Source organism: Aplidium turbinatum, chromosome 3 (genome assembly GCF_918807975.1).
Source record: "Aplidium turbinatum chromosome 3, kaAplTurb1.1, whole genome shotgun sequence".
Lineage (NCBI taxonomy): Eukaryota > Metazoa > Chordata > Ascidiacea > Aplousobranchia > Polyclinidae > Aplidium > Aplidium turbinatum.
The window spans coordinates 35,998,325-36,018,546 of record NC_137474.1 but is presented as its reverse complement, the minus strand read 5'-3'; the positions used below and the strand labels follow the sequence as shown (position 1 = coordinate 36,018,546).

Sequence of the window (20,222 nt, the reverse complement as noted above, 5' to 3'; positions counted from 1 at the left end):
ACCAACTTAAACTTTTATATAACATTTTGAGAGAGAAGATACAAAACTTTTGTAGACAACCAGACCAGATGCAGACCATGCAAGTAGGTGTTTGTGTGTTCATGAAGTACATACAGAACACTGCAAGTGAAAATGCATTTTTTCTTTTTTCTGTTATGCAGAGCTGACATTCATAACTCCCGTTGGTTGGTAGCTAAGCTATCGATTAGAAACAGTGCCATAGTGTGTACTCTAGGGCCTAGGCTTATGTGTACACTATGTAATGTAGTTGTGGCTTACTTCAATGTAGGTTGTATGTTGAGTCGACGTAGATTAGGTGCATTCAGCAATGATTTTCGGAGCGTTACACAGTGGTCGAAACCTGAGTATTGTAGTCAAGTTTTATTTATCAGATTTTAATTTTGTTTTCTACTTAAGATACTATACAGGACTACAATTAAGCTGAATAGACGTCATGACTTAGATATCGGCAGTGGCGTAGCCAAGGGAGGGGTTTTGGAGGTTACAACCCCCCCCCTTGGCACGCGTGTGACGTCACGATATTGAGAATGATGCTTTCAGTCTAATAAAAAATTGCCTAGTTTTAAACAAAATTGCATTAAAAGAGCGAGTTTTGCCAATACCAAACATTCAAACATCTCAGCCAGGAATTAGCAACAAAAAAGCACAGAGACTTAGCTTTATTTCCAAAAAATGCCGAAGAAAACATGATCTTATCCTTTTGCTATGCTACCAGACAGCACCATTTTACAGGAATATTCGTACCCACATTTTTGTTGAAAATGCTCTCAGAATGCACCAAATTCAAAGTAATTTTTTAAAATTTTCTGGGGGAGGCCCCCCAGACCCCCGCCGCTGGGTGGTCAAAACCCCCCTTTCAAAATTCCTGGCTACGCTACTGGATATCGGTAATCAATACTCTTGCGACAATTGTTAAATCCAACAACAATTATTTTGGAAACGGAATTTTCAGTCTACGTTCAAGATTACACCAAAACCTACCCGCGAGATACTTTTCATTTCACATGAAGACTGACAAGTCAAAAATGCTTGTAGGCTTTTTAACTAATTTAGTAATGAATCTATAATAAATATTTTTGAACAGATTTTGATTGATTGTGAGGGTTTTTTGTTTCAAAAGCTTATTCACAAACTTTACCTGGCAATTTTGTTTTAAACCTAGACGCTGAGAACCACTGACGCAAGCTAGAGAACCGAATGGAGTATCTTTTTGTCATCAAAATGTCGCTGCTTGTGAATAGTTTTATCCACTGGGTGCCGCCGAATGAAGAACTATCCTTGAAATGCGTTGCTCAAGCGCACATTTCGAGAATTAAGCGAACGTTCCTTCCACAAAACCTGCACTCATCCAATTGAGCTAATCTTTGTTTTTTTTTCTAAACTTGGCTTGATCTTAAAAAAATATTAATTTTCAAATTTGAATTTAAAAGCTTCTGGCCTTCTAAGACTTAAAGGAAAACTTTTCATTTTGTTGGATGAGACGTTGTAACCAATAGAGATTGAACTCCAACCAGTAAAAATTTAAAGCATTTGCACAAAAATATAAATCGATGGAGATGGCAGCTCGAAAAAAATAATACAAGAATGTATGCTTAAAAAGCTTAGTCATAATAATTTCGTAAATTTAACATTTAAGTTTATAATTTGAAAACAAGTTGGCACTGAATTATATATCATAGTTTATATTATAGTTTTCGAAACGTCTGTTTGCTGAACATGACTTTAGTATCTACATTTTAGGCTCTTTATTTTTATATTATGATTGCAAAGTTTAACACCTACTTAAAAACGCATAGTATGATACGTATTGCATAACACAATGCTAAAATGGTGCAAACACTTTGCGAAATATTTTTCTTCCAGTGTAGCCTATTCCTTTTTTTCAGTGAGCTGTTGTCTATATATAAGCCTTGATGTGAGTGTACCGCTATTGGTCTTGTCTAGTGTTTCTCATCATCAAGCAGAGCGCTTCAAAAATAGAATAATTGCCAGGAGCGGGTTGCCTGACATTGCAGTCTCAAGTGTTCATTGACAGATCGGTGTGGATAAACTAATGCAGCGTTAATGACGAGTGGATTACTTTGTCTAAGAGGCTATGTGGCAGCCTTTACAGTGTTGTTTCTTATCTTGTCAGTAATAACACTAACAAACACGCACCCGAACAAAGTTTACGAAGAAAAAAGTTCAAAAAGTCAAGTTACAGCCATTGAAAGCCATCATTTCGAAAGCAATCCTTTGAAAAGAAGGTATGATAAATTCATTACTTATACATGTGAAAAGTATTCTTTTAGGTTACAACATTACAATCCATTGAAGATCATTAATTCGTAATAGATCCATGGGTAGTAAATTCAAGACAATTTTAAATTTGTTGATACATGTTTTGTTTTCAACCTATTATTTTTTTAGCCGCCAAAATTAGGCCTACCTAATAGCCTAGCAAAAGGCAAGTTCAACTTTCAATCTGGTTGGTATAGGTTGACTTTGTTGGAGCTTTGCAGGTGCAGTGTTTCCCACAACACATTCCAGCATGTTTTAAACACAATCGCTACTTGTTGAAACTTATCACTGGCTTTGAAGTTGATATGTTTGCATATGCAATTTAGCAGCCTAAGAAATTTCGGTAGACTAAGCAGTTCAGACATATTCTTCTAGTGGAAAATTTCTAAAGTTAATGTTTACGTGTTTGTGTGTTTTCGTTTTGGCTTAAAACTTTGCTCGAACTTCAAAAATCTTTGAAAATCGCTAACGGTAACTGCTGTGCATGTTTGAAGAGTTTTAGGATCAATTTAATTTGTTAATACCGGATAATCGTCGATCATCGTGCTTGCTCAAACAGTGAATGTGGTTTTGTGACTTGACTAGTAGATTGTTAAATCACCCTTCTTAAAAATTGTCTCATGCTAAACCTTATCGTCTGCAGCAGTTCTCGTGACTTGGCTTCGGCATTGAAGACTTCACAGATATTCAAGCTATGCAAACGTAACAGCATAAGCAGTCGCCTTGCACTAACTAGTTTATCGCATGTACGGTCAGTTGTTTGTCCTTGAGTTGTTGTTTCAAGTAATTACCGCATAAGCAAACAGAAAAGTCAATCATGTGAGGCATTCACAAAGATTCGTTCATGTTTTTTTCACCATGATTGCCTGGTTAACAATTTTACAGTTATTAATTTTCTTGATTTTATGGGCCGTAGCTCAGTGATGTATTCTCCGTGAATGCAAGGCGTGCACTATATGAAAATCAGATAAGCGTACAAGATACGCTGAGATACTTAGGCTATATAAATTATGCAATATATCTAAGCCAACAGTTGAAACTCATCGACTTCCATCGCTAATCACTTTCACTTTAACAATTGTGGCTGAATTCAACACAGTATTTCGCTGCAAACCTGGCGTACTTTTTGGATTGTAGCCTACGCTAGGTGAACCAAACATACCTATTGCAGCTGCTATGGATTTGAGGTTGTTTTATTTCTGTAAACGTCTTATAAACTGAATTGCGACACTTGTTCGATGTGGTGTTTACCTGATTAGGCCTGCTTTGAGCAGATATAGAACTTCCAACTGCAATTTATCTTTATCTATTAAGCGCATAAAGTGTTGACAAGCAAAAAGCTTAACATTAGTGAAAAATCACCCTCGGTGAACATTAGCTATTGATAACCGATAAAACGTATAAAAAATGAGAGAAAATGGCACTTTTCACAAACTCAAAAGTGCATACAGGCTACTGCGTAGCCAATGTGTGAAAATGTTTCAATTTTTGCGGGATATAAATGAATTACAAACCACAAATGTACCTAGAAAGTTGATTGAAAATATCTGAAATGAATAGTAGGCTACACTTCATTAAAAAACAAGCAGCAAACAATCACCATTTTCTTGATATTTCAAATCTGATTTAACTAAAATATAGCAAAATATTCTGAATCACAATGGCCGTTCTGGAAATAAAAAAATCTAGTATTTCTATTCAATACAAACTTCGCAAGTAATGAAGTAGCCTAGACTTTAAAATGGGTTTGCTTTTGAAAAACAAATGGAAATAGGTAGGCCTAATATGCGAAAGTATCTTAATTCCATCATTATCTACAGTAGTTTTTCAGTAAAGCCATGTTCAAGTAAAAGGCTTCTATGGGCTCTGTCAACATAATTTGGTTACACTTGTAAAAGAATTTATTAACACGTAGAATTCTGCACAGAAAACGTGCGCTATAAGTGCCAATTAACTGAGTTAATTAGCTGTAAAATATTTTAATAAATCCAAATACTTATATAGGATAATACTTTTGTATCTTAATGGGCTTGAGGAGACTTTTTGAAAAAGTTAATCAAATATTGAAGCAAAGTCGTGTATGCTCAACTGTGGTTCAGAATTTTTGAACAATTTTTGCCTGCAATTTATTGATGAGACATTGACTTTGTTATTTACAAAAACAGATAAACTACGCGGCTTAAAGACTGGAAATGATGCGGTGACGTAAGTAGAAAGAAAATTTTATGGGAGGCAAAAGCAATTGGTTGGAGGGCAAACGTCATTTAACTTGAATAACAATGAAATTAAAACGTTGTAGTGGTATTAAAATATGTTTTGGGTTTTTGGCAAAATAAAATTTGGGGGAGCCGATTGCCACCCCCTCAGACCCTCAACCCCCCGTGACTACGCCCCTGGTATGATGTTTACACTTTTTCACACTTGCACTACGAAATAAATAGAAAGGTATAGTTTCTCTATGATTTTTTGTTTTGCAACAACTTTTACAAAACGTAATAGGCTACATTCTTTGTAAAGCCAATCGAAATTGTTCATCATCATTTTAGACCAGTGGTTCTCATACTGTGGTACGCGAAGTCATTTTAGGTAATACGCAGTTTGTTTTCAAGTTAAATTAAAGTTTTAACAAAACGTTAAGCAAATTTTTTCTATTGTAATAAACTATACATGCATCGTGATGATTGTATAGTTAAATATTTTATGAACTTCTTCGAGAGTACTGTGATGCATTTGTTTCGAAATTTTCAGGCTGAATGATTAGCTAATTCGCCCCTGTTAATAATCCTATATAGATTTTGAGTAAAGTTGAGTTTTTCGATAATTTGTTGATATGCAACAAGATCATAGAACCTAGGGGTGGTACGCCGTAAAAAAAAAGGTTGAGAACCAATGTTCTAGACTTTCTAAAGCACAACAACTCATGTACCCATCCAGCAAATGATGTCATTTTTAAATCGCTTCAACGTCGTTGAAACACAAATAGGTGGGAAACGCTATTTATTTGGCTGTAAAAACATAAACCTACTGTCCCGTACGCTCATACCACGACGATTGAAACATAGGCTACTGATCTGTTGAACAGATATGTTTTAAATCGTGCATGTCGTTTCGCTTACGTCTGAATTCTTATCTTTAGATATCGACTGCGATTTCAGATCACTGACAAAGATTTTTCTTTCGTTTCGATGCCGCCATATTTTTAAATAAAAAAAAAAAACTTCTTGAATTTCTTCAAAAAAAAATTAAAAACCAACTCAAGGTACGTGAGAGTCATTCCCAAAAATGCCATGCGCTCTTGAAATCTAGTGTCAATTACGGAAAGAGTGAGTTTCGATCAAATACTTTAAAGAGACTTAACGGCTACAATTACCATTTGCTTAGGTTTCTCTGCTGCATAGACACTCTTCAAAAAACATTTCGTTTAACTTGAATGTTTGAACAACACTTAGTTTACTGCAGTTCGAAGATATCAACAAAAAGATCAGATATCGATAAAACATTTTTGGCTACGCTATTTACCGTTTATGTGACCTATTGCTTCAGTCCTAGTGATTTAAAAATTATTAAATTTAAATTATGTTAAAAGACTAATATTACGATAAAAACAAGTAAAACCTAATCAATATTGTACCATGCCATGTTAATATAGTAAGATACATTACATTGTCTTCTATCACGTCCCATGCAGAGTAACTCCTAAGACGGCAAAAGTTGCCATTTTTACTTCATTCCAATTACTGGTAACGTTACCGGTCGTTGCCAGCTGCACTAATAGAGAAATGGTAGACAGGAAGAACCCCAGGAACCTAGCTAACAAAAGATCATGAGGGCCGACCTCTCTTGCAAGAACAAATTAGAAACTACTACCTTTTTACTTATGTAATATTTCAAATGTGACACTGGTACAGTACTTCCAACCTTTGTCGATTACGTTTCTCAACTCACCTTTTTGAAAAATAGACTTAAAAGCAAAAAATAGCTTAAAGATGAATTACAAAATGTATCTACAAAAATATAAAAAAAATAATTAAAAAAGCGTTAAAGCGTTTATGGCCTAAAGATTAAAAAACATCTGAGAACCAAGAAACACACAAAAGCGCAAAATGTATTTCATGTTGCAATGGAATATAAAAACATTGAAGTGCAACCGTGAATAGAAAGTGTTTTGTCAGCTTTACTAACATGTAGCGAAGTCAAACATAAAAGACAAGTGAGGAATGGAAAGGGCCTCTCGAGCTACAGTGGGCTGCTTGTTGCTAATTAATGAGCTTCGACTGTTTGAGCCTCTTCAAACACAAAACGATCCTTAATTACAGCATTAAGATCAATTTACGTCTTTAAAAATTGTTCTTTGTGGCGACTGCCTTATTCTAGACTAGACTATAACGTCTCGGTCATATCAGAATGCTTATGAATGGTAGCAGCTTTTCTTGAAATTCAAGTTATATTCAATCGAGTTAATAATTACAGTGTAAAGGAATAACACTTTTCATTTATAAATTTTAATATTGTAATAGAATTCCCCCTATTTCTTTTCACGAAGCAGAAGGTGGAGAAACCATCCATTAACTTTCATAAACTGACAAATTATATTTTATACCTTTCAAAATTCAAATTAGTTCTAAAATTATAAATGCTTATTTTCTTAGTCACGGCTCCAGCTTCTAACTAGCAATTTGGGTTATACTTTCGTCCAACTAACAATTTGGGTTATAGCTTTTCCTGCATAACTACTTGCAGGTATGAACACCAAACGAACGGAGGTTATGCTTGCAAGCCTACCCTATACAATGAATTATAATTTAAAGCTTTATTGGAAGATAGTCTGTCTATGAGTAATGTAGCCAAAAAGAGTGGTTTGTGAATTCCAATCGCACCCCTCCATTGAGACGTTTGTGATATCACGGTAGTTAGATCCATAGTGATATTGTAATTGTTAAAGATTATTATTTTTTATTATGGTGACGTCACAAACGTCACAAACGTCACCCACGTCACACACGTCAAACTCCTCTGCCTTCGCTTTTACTTGGTAACATGAAAAACTTTTTACATGGGAATTTTCGTGGAAAAGCAAATTATTTTCACATTTTAGCATCTCACTGTTCAAATCTTTAATTGTTATATACAGTGGGCCAGTGGGGTTTAATAAAAATACAGCAGGCGTGCCTGCCTTGCCTTGCCAAAGCTATTGGATCTGGTGTAAAATTTACAGCTTATTGCAGAGCGTTTCGTGTACTTGTTAAACTTGAATTTTTGCTAGACGTGTGTTTTTGCGGCGTTGAAGTGCAAAAGCACCGTCTTGCATGATATTATCTCAATTTCACTCAAGATAAGTCTGTGCGTGCTAACGAGCCCTTTGCGTTGAAATCCTGTCACTTATCACTCACCGTCATTCATGTGACCTGTGAAACATCTTTGCAAAATGCTGATGAGAAATATTATCTTCCTGTGTCAAAACGTAGTCTCAGCATCACAAGTAGGGTGTTTCACGACAATCCAAAAGGCCGAAGATAGCAAGGCAGCCATGGTTGAACGAAAACGCTCTTCTTTATCTTATTTCTTTCTGCTTTAAAATTGATTATACAAACGGAATTTGAAATGCAATGCCGACATAAATAACTAAACGAGCTTTCCAACAGCAATTTCTATTGTGTTGACTCTTTGAAGCACTGTCAGTTGGTTTAATATACTGTACAGTTTATGTATGCAACAACACTGTAATATTTCATAGTTAGAGTGATTTTTTGCGTGTACACGAAGTGATAGGCATTTAAAAAATAATATAAAGAATGCTCTAAATAGAGCTTGTGCATATTTCGATAACTGATCGAAAGAACTGTACTGAGCAATTTATGTTAAAGTAAAGGCAGGCTGTCACCGGAAAGACCGCAATATTCATTAGCGCCTTCCAGCATAATGGTAGAAAATGTACATGTACACCACGACCACACAACCGTGAGATTATCCGTAACAATTCCATTAATGAAGGAGTTAAAGCGACAGTGTAATTTCCGTGTTCTTCTAACCGCAGCTTAGTCCTGTGGACCTTTATCTTCTCTTCGGCTATTTTGGTGTTAAATTTATGAATTTGTTCTCAATGTGAGTTGTACTGAAATACTATGCAACAACTTACATGGTTCGTAATAATTAGGCTATGTTTAAGAACCGTCATTAAGCTTACAGTATTTATAAATTCTTGTTTTGCTACCTCAAAACAGTTCATACATTTTTCAGTCCCAGTACTAGTACCATTTGACAGGTAAACTAAACTAAAAAAAATGCATTGTTTGAACATCTTTAAAATGTTTTATATGTTTTAATAAACCGAATACCGTATCGACTAAATAGCAGTAACTACCCTTGTGATAAGAGAAAATCCCACTATAAAATTGTCGTAATATATCAAAGTCCAACAAGCATTTGAGTGTATGTTGGAAGATGTTAGAATTAGATCAATGTAGAATCTCAAAAAGGTTTTCGACATAATGAACTTTGTCTAAGTCATTATTGTGTGTACTTTTTGTCTTAGCTTTGATCGTAAAAACATTGATCAAAAATAGATTGTACTTTATTTTGCTTGAAATGTTTGCCAGCTTTGCGTGACAAGAATTTTTTTGTTTGTGTGATTGAATAAATATCATAAACTTTAACTTTGGTAAAATACGTCATAAATGACCAAACATGGTATAATCCTTTGTCATGCAAAACTTTGTTCTGTTGGATACGTAATTTTACAGTAGGCTATTTATTTATTTAACTTTTTACAACATCGAATTGCAAGCCAATGCATTGCTTCTGTTAGTGACAGTGGCAATAGAAGTCTGCATGATCAAGCGAACTCAAGGAACTGACGTGTTGGAATTAGTAAAGGTCAAACCCAGTAAAGTTTATTTAAGAAATCTCTCAACTGTCGGCTTTTTTGATAGACAAGCACACGCAATTACCCTTCCAACTCTTGATCTGCTGCCTGACTTAACAATAACTTCATTGTGTGTTGCTTCTGCATAATGCAATGTTCAATTATGATTATGCAAACTGAATAGCGTCCCAGACCTTGGCTTTCGACGTCTCTTGAAGGGCATTTTTGGTCTCATCATATTTTTGCAAATATTTTAAGTTTAGTTGGATGAGTTGCAAAAGACTTTTAAAAATCAATTATTAAAAGTCAACAACCGTAGGCTACAGTGTGTTATTTATGTTCTTTTTGATCTGGTGACTGTAAAGGTTGCATTAGTGATTGCCTACATTGCAAACAAATGTTTTGAAGCATTGGTATTAAAGTTCTATCATTATTAAAAACACATCAAACAATGTTGGCCAAGTTCTCAAAGCTATTTTAACCCAAAATGTATTTCAACAAATGATATGCAATGTACGGTTGTGCGTAGGTATTGCTTTTGTAATGTCTATTTGTCGTCAATAAAATTCAAGGAAACTGCCGATGGCACAGCGTAACTGCTAATCCTTCACCTGTCAAATAACTGCCCACCTTTCAAATTCCGCAAAATCGTGCTGCACGCAAAAATGCATGACATTTTTTTTGAAAGATTTTCACCAGTTTCCTAATCAATAGATTCAAATGGATCATTTCCTAACGGCGTGATGGTGAACGTGCATACATAATCAAAGCTTTTATCCCATTGCTATAAAGCCGAGTTTATATGAAATGCGTTTATGTATTTTACCATTGTTGCAAGGCTGATTGCCAACTTTAAATTGATTTTTAACTAAACTTTAATAAAATAATTTCAGAATCAATTATCTTTTTTTGTCACTTTGAGCTGTGAGCTAGACTTACTTGCATCTACGTCTCATATCCGGTACAAACATGGGAAGTTAATGCGGAACACTTGGTCACGAGTGCTAACTGCAATATCGCATACCCAATATTTATACGAATAATAACAGACCCAATGCGTTTATATGAAACTACAACAATTGGCTTAATTTCTTTCGCATGATACGCTCTTTTTATGATCTTTTGTAAGTAGCCAAGAGAGAAAGACCACCAAGCTGCCACGCTGCAAGTGAGGTAGTGCTAGTGATGATGCTGATGCATAAAGTTACTTTAGTTTCAAGTTAAAAAGCTCAATCTTTACCAGAGCAACGATGCTAGGTATGTTTTATATTGCAAGCACTGCTATTGCTGATACTGCATTTTTTGTTTTGTTAATTAGTAAAAGCTTTCGTACAAAAATTGTCAGCTTTTCCTGCAATTCGATTGTGTGCTGTGATGTGACCCAATGCTTTGCTTAGTCAAAGTTGGTTTAAATTTGTTGATAACTAGTGTTTTATTCAAAACTTATTCATTTTTTTGTTTCAAACAAATCATAATTTCATTTTTGATACTAGACTGTTACTCAAAGCGCCATCTACAGTGGTCAATCGACTTTGTCCAACTTGTCGAGAAACATTTGCTTATTCATTTTGAAACGTTTTGTTATAAGTTTTTGAATAACCAAGAAGAAAGAATCAACGAAGAGATGTGCACGCTTTAAGTTGTTTTATTGGTTATTAGTAGGTCTAACTCTAAAGTGTTTGTGCTGTCTCAGATTAACATTTAACTTTAGGCGTTATCTTTACGAAGGATGAGATAAATCAACTAGCCTAGGTGGTCCTGTCATTGCCTTGACAGTTATCTAAGTACAACCTTGCATGCTTGCGTTTCATGGTATGGCAATACGACGAAGCATAACAACCACAGCAAACATGCTAAAATGCGCCGCTGCAGTAAGAATTGGCTTTGAACAGGTGTGATATGTGTAGCTTCAATTCTTGACGTGGTTTTAGGTCAAAATATTTTTATTTGAGCAGTGATTATTGGCTGGTGTCTTTGCTTTGCGTGTCTGAGAAAGTGCAATTTTACTATGAAGCCTATATTACCGTACAAAATTTTGCTTATGCAAACAGAAAATTGTTCAACACTCTTTCTCTAATGCTTGATATTATATGCACAATGCACATACTACAGTATGTGAGAAAGAAAAAAATATTTTAATGTTCTGTGATTCTCGGCAGTCGTATGAGACAAGAATTGACAGCAATAGACACATGTTTCACCCATAAGGCTAGACTCATCAGTATCGCACCACTAATTCACGTCACAAAGCTCTCGGCCGCTGCTTTTACCAGTCAATTGAATTCTTACCTTTCTGTATTAATTACCACAATATCGTTTCTTCTGCATTCCAAAAAAAAAAATTGAATTAAATTATGTTAATAGTACATAATTTAACACTTACAGCATATCCGAGTATGTCAACCCAAACGTATGAACTGTTCCTTCTTTCCACGAAATTTGGATTGAATGGCCACAAAATCAGGTTTTTTATTAGTTATTTTAATGTTAAAGACTTTGGCTTTTCACTGATGTGGTTAGTGGTTACATCAGCCCACAAACAAGAGAGAAACAAGCAAGCGTCTTGTCTGAAAATGTATCTGGAAACTAACTACGTTGAACTCAAAAAATAACTGACGCTTGTTAAAGACTTTAGATTTGCAAAGTTAAGTTAGAACCACACTTGGTGATAGAATTGCTTAGCTGTAAATTGAATAGTAATCCTTGATTTTTCTTGGATTAGTATTGTAGCTAAGTTCATTTTATAAACAATATCTTAGCTTTGCCTTCAAGGATAGGCTACGCTACGATTTTAGCCCTGACGTACCAATATCACGTGATACATTGTGACAACAACCTTATTTGTTCGAACAAATGTGTGTAAGTTTTTGCTGTTATCGTCCATTTTCACGCTTGCTGCTCAACAAAATTAATCCGTTAAGCTGTGATTGTTAGTATAGGTTAAATACAAACACGTTTACAATTGAAGTAGGGAAGGTGATCGGAACATTGGTCACGTGTGTGAATCATCAACCTACATTATAGATTTTCAAACATGATTAAAAATACGCACTTAATTAATTGTATCAAGCATAATAAATTCGTTGCTAGTGAATGAGGATTAGTGATGGGTAACGGACAACATATCTGTAAAAAGAAATTTTCTCCTATGTGTAAATGACTACCTTCTGCAATTTAACAGCTAAAATGATGCCCTTTTCACAGGTTTTACAAACAAAAGATTATTAAGTTAAGCATCTGGCATCTCGGCATATGAAAGAAAACTGTGTTTGACAAGACTACAATATTTAGTGCTCGGCAACTACTCAAACAATATCAATGTGACCTGAACTTAACGCAAAATCCAAGGAATTGTTTTATTCCTATGACATGAATGATCACACCTTGCTTGTGCATTACGATTTTAAATCAACATTTTGACCAATATCGCTGATAAGAAAATATCACTTGATTGTATCCAACTTCAGTGAACTTGTTTTCATTGTGAATTTTTCTTGGCTAAGTGGTTGTCCCTGTAAGGTGCGTGGAATTTGCGTGTAAGTGCTTTTTGTCTGGAATAATGCGTTGCCGTTTGAGTTACCAAGACACGGCAACTTTATCAGATAACCTCACGGAAGAAAATTGTTTATTTTCTTATGTGATTTTTTTTCACACATTGGTAGTTTCTTTACTCAAAGATCAAAGTGAAATGTGAATAAGTCAGACTGTGTTTGGTTTTGTGTTTTTATCATCATATTTTTTTTTACATTTTTAAACAAAGTGTGATGCTTCTCTCAACGAAGAGCGGCAAAAGTACATACAATAGAATTTAAAAAAATGTGATAGCCTCTATATCTCCATATTCCAGCTTACAAAAAGTATGTATAGTTCTTGCTATTTTTTAACGTATTAGAAAATCATTTTAAAATATTTTGTGCTGTTTCAATTAAAAAAAAAAACGTGTGTAACAAACCTATGGTACATCTTAATGGATTTTGTGTATATTTCTTATTAGTAACGCCGCCCTAGTTTATGCTTTGGCAATATATCAATAAATGGACACATATTGACCAACTTAACCAGTTTCTCCAGCAGTAATAAGATGTTTAAAGCATTGAGTTGCATAGTTTCAATTATATAATTGAAACTAAAGTGGTAAAAAAGCTTTAAAAAAGCTGTCGGAATACATTGAAGTTACGAAAAGTTTGGAGGTTCAAAGGGTATTGCGTTACTGAAGTGACATACCTTAAACTCACGTTCAATTGTAATGCCACCGTTTTTACGCCTAATGGAAGAAAAGATAGGATTGAATTTTCACATTTGGCTTGTAAGTGGAGATTTCCTCTGCTCTTATCAGATAAACTCGAGTTCTTTGGGATGCAAGGACATCTTACAATGCAAAAATAATAATTACGTGATGCACTTCCGGGAAAACAAGGATACTGTTAGCCAAAGGAGGAAAATTATTTTCCCATGAAAACGCATGGTCTTTGCAAACGTTTTCTTGGCGCTCAGAAAGATCGTTTTTCATTTGATGTCGTACCGGCTGCAATTGACGACAACTTTTTCGTTTTCGGCCTAAATCATCAAAAACAGGTCTGCATCTGACCGTCATGCCTCCATTGACCCGTAATCAGCAAGTGGTTGAAAACGTTTTCTTATACAATTAGTTTTTACTTTTTCGACGTTGTAATTTAAGATTTTTGCAACAATCTGATATTTGAGTTTAGAGTAGGTCAAGCCAAAACCATCCCGTTGAAAAGTAAAATATTTATTTGAAAAAGATTGTTAGCAAGTTTAAGTCATTTCATACGAACAATTAACATTGAAATAGCATCAGGAACGCAAAGAAATTCTTTGTTGGCTATGATAAAACCGCATTTTCAGAAAAAAAATTGATGACGAGAAGTTAATATCAAGCACAAACAACGTGTCGTTGGCTTTTGAATACTGAAAACCTGGTTCGATACCTGGCTAGCTTGGTTGTTGATAAACACTGCTAACGTCTACGCAAGGTGTGATAAATTGGCTGGGCGTAATTGTTAAAGGAAAGGCGGCCTAGAGAAAGGAACTGGCCACCCTACCCTCGTTAGTGCAGAAGGCTTAGTTTGATGAAAACTTTGTCTTCTCATTCCCTGAAGCTTAGTAACACAGCATGGGTCCATCTTTACCTTTAACAAACAGCTTGCTTCCTGAGTGATACTCAAAAGCAGAGTAGTAGCTGCATTTTAATTGCGTAATGCCTTCAAGCAAAGCCTTGCTTCAAGGCTTTTCTCCTCGTTTTTTTGTGTTGACCACAATGATTGCTTTGAATGATATCAAGCTCCCTAATCTTATCATACATTAGCCGTGTGTCTCTGATCACTCTTTTCCAATCTCCAACGTGGGTGTCCGGATTTAGGTTCCTTAAACCAAGAACATCTGTAAGACATCCATTTCACGTTGCTAAACGTAAAACAAGGAAAAATCATGACATTACTAGAGTAAAAACGGAGTGAAATTGTTTACCAGGCATTTGATAAATAAAATGACGAAACGTCGGCAATAAAAACTGCGTATCATCCTTAACTAGGTAACTTCCTGTCGGACTACAGTTGCCCTCAGTGGATAGGCTACTAATAGATTCGTTTTCAATACTTCGTGTATCACTAATTTTATGGTAATGGAACGATAATAAACGTTGAGTCAACAAAAAAATTAAGAACACTCCAGAATGCTGTGTTATCTAACCTCTACTAATGCAACTTATCTATTAAGTGTTGTTTCAAAAATCAATTTATCGGTAAAAGTTATCTTCGTCAGTGCATGCACTTACGAAAATTGCTTTTTTTGACAAAATCGTAGAAATTACGTCATTGGTTACACTCATCAATCACTGTCAGGTGACAGCTTTTCCACTTGAAGGTTTTTGACTAAGTTAGAGTTGAAAGTGTCTTGCGGTTGAAACTATTCCAGTGACGCTTTTGTATTTGAAGTGGGTCCTTATCTCGAAAGACAAGCCCAGATTACATGTCGCAAAGTAAACAGTTGATTTGCTAATTGAAACAAGGATACTTCCTTCACAAATTAAACAGGTTCTAAATTGTCTATATTTCTTATGTCCTAGCGTAGCTACGACCACCTAAAAAACCATACAAGCAACTGGCTTTAGTCTCAAACTTGGACCTGAACCAAGCAAAGTCAAATGTCGACGACGAAATTCTTAGCAATTCAGTAAAGCATTTTCTTCAAAATGGAGGAAAAGTGGTTTAACATCACTCCTCTTCTAGGAAATATTTAAAATTAATATTTCACTTCGTCCGAATTTTTGCGATAGCTTCACATTGTGTTGCAAATGCATTTTTTTTTTTTTTGAAAATTGAAGAAAACATAAACAGGCCTACATCAGTGTTTTTTGAAGAAACTTTTCATTCAGATTTAGATAAAAGCAGCAAAAAATGTAGGTTGCAGAACTTAACTTTATTTTGCAATTCACTCTGTTTTTGGTGGATATTCAAAATCATTGTGACATAACTACACAAAGAGTGTAAGTCCCATTAGTGGGTTATGGAAATATGATCATTCGTAAGGCTAAGTCAATATTCTTACAACTTCTTTGGATAACTCTGATTGAAGTTGTGCAATGTGAAGGAATGCAAGCGTTAATGCAAATACAGACAGTAGTATAGTAACTGCGCGGCAGCTGTGACAACAACTTGAACAAATATTTTCAAAACTGTAAGAGAGAAATTTCTTCTTAAGTCGGTATGACTTTAGTTATTAAAAGTCAATTTTTCAGATTACATGAAGTCTACTATTAAGGTCATTATTAGCTTGCAACCGGTCCACTTACAGTGCCTTAAAAACACATAAATTTTGAATATGCACCTATTGGCAAACTCTTATTTATATTTTCATAATTAATTTGTTTTTTTGTAAAACAGAGTCTAAGGACCTGGATGTGTAAGGTCTCAGAGATAGACTATAACCATCCAGTTAGTAAAATCTTTCTTTTTATTACATTTACGTCTGCAGACGTCCAATCAATGGAGTTGGAACAAATGTTGTTTTCGGGTAAAGAGCAATCGCTGCCTCGGCCAAGGTCTGCCCCAGACAGCAATTCTGTCAACTTCTGCAAACGTAGAATCAATGTAAAAATGACGGATTTTCTGTCTAAGGGTAGAGGCCCAAGATTGCGCAAGCGCACAATTACACCTAATCACATACGCATGAAGTGAACCAGCCTAAACAGAAGTTAACAAAAAACTTTTAGTGAACCAAGACCCTTTTTGGGGTGAATGAAGGTCTGTAATCCGCATGTCTTGCTTTGCGAAGACCAATGGGAAAAATTACCTGAAGGTCAAACAATTTTTTTTTTGTAACTTGGCAGTGTTCACTGATGATCTTGCAATCATAAAGCAAAAATGACAAGAAACTCTTATGATAAGCTTATTCGGATACTTTACTGTATATAACTTCTCTAAGTTGTAAATATGAAGCAAATTTGATGAAGTTTCAATAGCCAATCAAACCTAACTTGTCAAACTACAATTCTAAAATTGCTATTTTTGAAGTATAAAACTATCACAAAATATTTAAAGAAGTCCTTTTTCATGGCGATACTTTCTATATGTTTGATTTTACAATTTGGAAGTTGCAAAATGTTGATACAATTTGAACGAAAATCAAAAATTGTCAGTGTAGTTTGTATGTTGTTGTCAAAGCTATTGTTTTCAAGATTTTTTAAAGTTAGTTACACATATTTCCTTTTCTTGTGTTAGTTGCTTGCTATCAACCTCACTTTGATAGCTAGCGAGAAATTAGACCAGTGGGTTAGCAGTTACGTGACGGAATTTTGACCTTCAGCGTTAGAAACTAACCGAAACTGTGAAGTCTACTTTTCACTAGTACACGATTTTCCACTGTGCGAGCAAACGTTTTCTGTAACAATCAGTGTAAAAGCATTTTTCTAACTCAAGTGGCCAGAAGAGGCTTCAGATTGCATAGTTAACAAATTAAATGAGCACCAGCGCAGCGGCTGGTTTCGCCTTTCAAAACGTTGCATCAACTTTTTCCACGGTGCACTTTTAGCGTGTTTTGTTTTTAGGGCTCGAAAAAACCATTGGCACCGGCCCAAATTATATTTTCAACTACCCTGACTATTAGCTCACCGCTTACTTCTTCTTTCAGGAAACGGTATGCGATCGCTGACCTGATGATCACCGACCGGGCTGCCAGAGGGAGGGCTCACCATTCCCGTCAAACAATCCTTCGTGGGATGTTATTGGCGGCGGACACAGCTACGAGAGGACGGTGTCGTTGTCTTTTGAAGAGAAAAGGGTATGTGAAAATGTTTTGAGATTTTCTTTGTTGGCCTTTATTAATTACATGTTTCATATTTTGGAGTTTTTGACATTGATGTGGGAAGTCGCCGAAATTGAAAAGGAAGACACATTGCAAAGAAAAGTTCATTCAAAGAAACGTTGTTGTGTGCAGTACACCCATCAAATAAATGTTTATTTTATTGGGATTATATTATAAGCACCGTCAAGGAAGTCTTATTTGTCAGAAGTTTTCTTGTCATTTCCATTCCATGAACTTAATCTTGAGAAAATAGAATATAATGTCACTGCCACAAATTTGTTTAAATAAAACAATTAATATGTTACCAGATTTACTTGCTCATTCATTTTGTTCTGCATTCCACAAATCTCTTCTGTATGTTTTTTTTTTCTATTTATGTTAATGGTGTCCTTATCATTAAAATCAGCAATGAGCATTTTGAGAATAAAGACGAGCTGTAGTTTGCTGCATTGCATTTTTGTTTTCTACTTTTATGCAAAATGGTGGCCACCATCCTTCAGAAAAAAACGGCACAGTTTTAATTTAAAGTTGGGCTTCTCAGATAAGTAGATTTAGGTTTTTTACCTTTAACGCACCAACTTAAAATCTTCAAAAATTGTGTCAAAGTGAGTTATAAATTAATATTTAATAACCTTGTACAAAAACGAATGCCCATTTCATAAAAATTTTCAAACATGGTGTGGGCTGCAATATAGGTAGCGACGACTATTGTACATATTGCAGTCTTTGTTTTTGTTTTTTATCTATCAGTTATTCATCTTCAGCTAATCTTGGGGTGTTTTTCAACTTGGGCTTGTTATTGTTTTATTTTCAAATGCTTTTTCAAGCTATCACTGCGACGACTTCTATCTGATATTAAGTCAAGTATTTTCAAAAAATATCCTGCTGGTTGTGTAGGCTACAGACTGAAGTGGTGATTTTTTAATTTCACAACAATATGATACGCTGCCGTGCAACTAAAAATCTCTCTTCATTTCTTCTTGCAGCAAACTCCAAAGAGATTGCCATTGCAACATCATCAAACTTCTTGCCACATTTTTGAGAAAACTTAAATCTTCTGACACCAAAGAAGAAAAGTTTAATGAGCTGTCGAACTCTTTGAGCCAACAGACAAAATCCAAACTGATGAAAGTAGTGGCTCACCAATTGAACAGGGCCCGACGAGCGAGAGCGATTGAAAACTATAAGTTGAACAAGAGATACAGGCGAATGTGGCACAGAGGAAAAATGATCCGTAAGCACTCCCGAGCTGCTTTTGACGGAATGCAGTTGTTTTCATTTTAGCTTTGTCTGTAACTGTTCGTTTTCTTGTATTTATTAATTTCAAAGACGATTTAAAAAACGTTAGCACAGAAAAGGAAGGAAAAACTTATTTGCTTTTTCACATGTTTCCCTGTTCTGTCTGCCAGCTCAACTTAACATTTACTCTCATGTTGGCACAACTTTTGCAAAACGCTGCATTTTTTTACAAGTTGAGCAAAGACACATTAACCCATCCAGCCAGAACTTTAGCTTGTATTAAGGTGAAAAAGGAATAACTTTCTGTCTGGATATAATGTATTCTGCTTGAGTTAAACTAGATAATTTACTACTTCGATGGCAAATCCTTGTGATGGCATCTGTGACTTTTGCTGCATAGTTTTTCTTGGCAAGCAACACCATATAACAAACAATGACCAGCCCTTAGTTTGAAACGACATTTCTTTCAATGTTTTATTTCTGAGTTATATGGAGTTTATGTTTTCTAATTTTTTTAAACTTATACTAATTTGTTTTGCTTTAATCCACACGTCAATTCTCAGATATGTAGTATGGTTGCTTTGTTTTAAAACACAACAGGGAATTATTTAGCCTTGCTTAGTTATTGTGGTGTATAATTCCTTTTATTAAAAGCAGGTATTGAGTATACCGACATCATCTTATCTTGCGCTTACTTTGGCAAGATAGTAAGCTATAAAACACTTATACTTTAACTGGGCTTTAAAATATAACTTTACATGAAAATCACGAAAATGAACAATGAAAATTCCAATTAAGCCCTCTTGTTGTTATATGGCTTTGAGAGAGTTTTTTTTTTGCTTCATTTGTCCAATATAAATTCTTCAACCCGTATCATGGGTGTTGAGTTCTAGCTTGCTTATGTTTGTAAGTTGGACTCATTTTTGATTTAATTTTGCTTCTTTTATTAAATGCTATAATTCCAAATGCACTTGATTACCATAAGCACCACGTTTTTGTGACTTTGCGTTTGGAGGAACATCATCCATTTGACATAGGATCAATCAAAGATCCTTTTGAAAAAGTGTCTTGTATGTGGATTTTTTTGCAGTAAAACAGTATTAATTTGTGAAATATCATGTTTTGTTTAATTTGAATATACTGCAAAGAATTGAAACAAGATCCGTGTATGCGCTTGACATTCTTTGTTGTATCCTGCTTCCTTTAAATTATTTCTCCAAAGCGAGTTAGAATTGATTGAAGCTAAAGGTTTAGAGTTTTCAACTTGATTCTAAAAATCTCTGTCCTCGGACTAAGAAGAACTACATATTGGAAGCTTAATTCTGGTTATTTTTCATACTTGTAGAAGCTTTGAAACACTGATGCAGCTCCGGTCATTTTTAAGGTCAACTCAGCCCGTGTGAACAGTTAGGCAAGCTTATACTGTATAAGCCTATAATTGTTTGCAAAAGTGCTGCGTAACTGAAAAAATAACAAAAACGCTTGGTGTGTCACCGCA

General features: G+C 35.0%; 1 protein-coding gene across 1 annotated transcript; it reads left to right on the top strand.

Annotated features, from left to right (window-relative positions):
* Positions 1 to 1,916: 1,916 nt before the first annotated feature.
* LOC145767239 (uncharacterized) lies at positions 1,917 to 19,891 on the top strand. The gene is made up of 3 exons (XM_082579028.1): positions 1,917 to 2,267; positions 17,312 to 17,461; positions 18,472 to 19,891. Exons 1-3 carry the CDS (start codon positions 2,086 to 2,088, stop codon positions 18,767 to 18,769), a joined length of 630 nt encoding a protein of 209 aa, XP_082435154.1. The 5' UTR covers positions 1,917 to 2,085; the 3' UTR covers positions 18,770 to 19,891.
* The last annotated feature ends 331 nt before the right edge of the window (positions 19,892 to 20,222 follow it).

Bases quoted from the DNA above. Each gene is read 5' to 3' on its own strand.
- LOC145767239 (XM_082579028.1), top strand. From the start codon at position 2,086: ATGACGAGTGGATTACTTTGTCTAAGAGGCTATGTGGCAGCCTTTACA. The intron at 2,268-17,311 runs GTATGATAAATT...TTCTTCTTTCAG, and splicing joins AGCAATCCTTTGAAAAGAAG to GAAACGGTATGCGATCGCTG. The intron at 17,462-18,471 runs GTATGTGAAAAT...TTCTTCTTGCAG, and splicing joins TGTCTTTTGAAGAGAAAAGG to CAAACTCCAAAGAGATTGCC.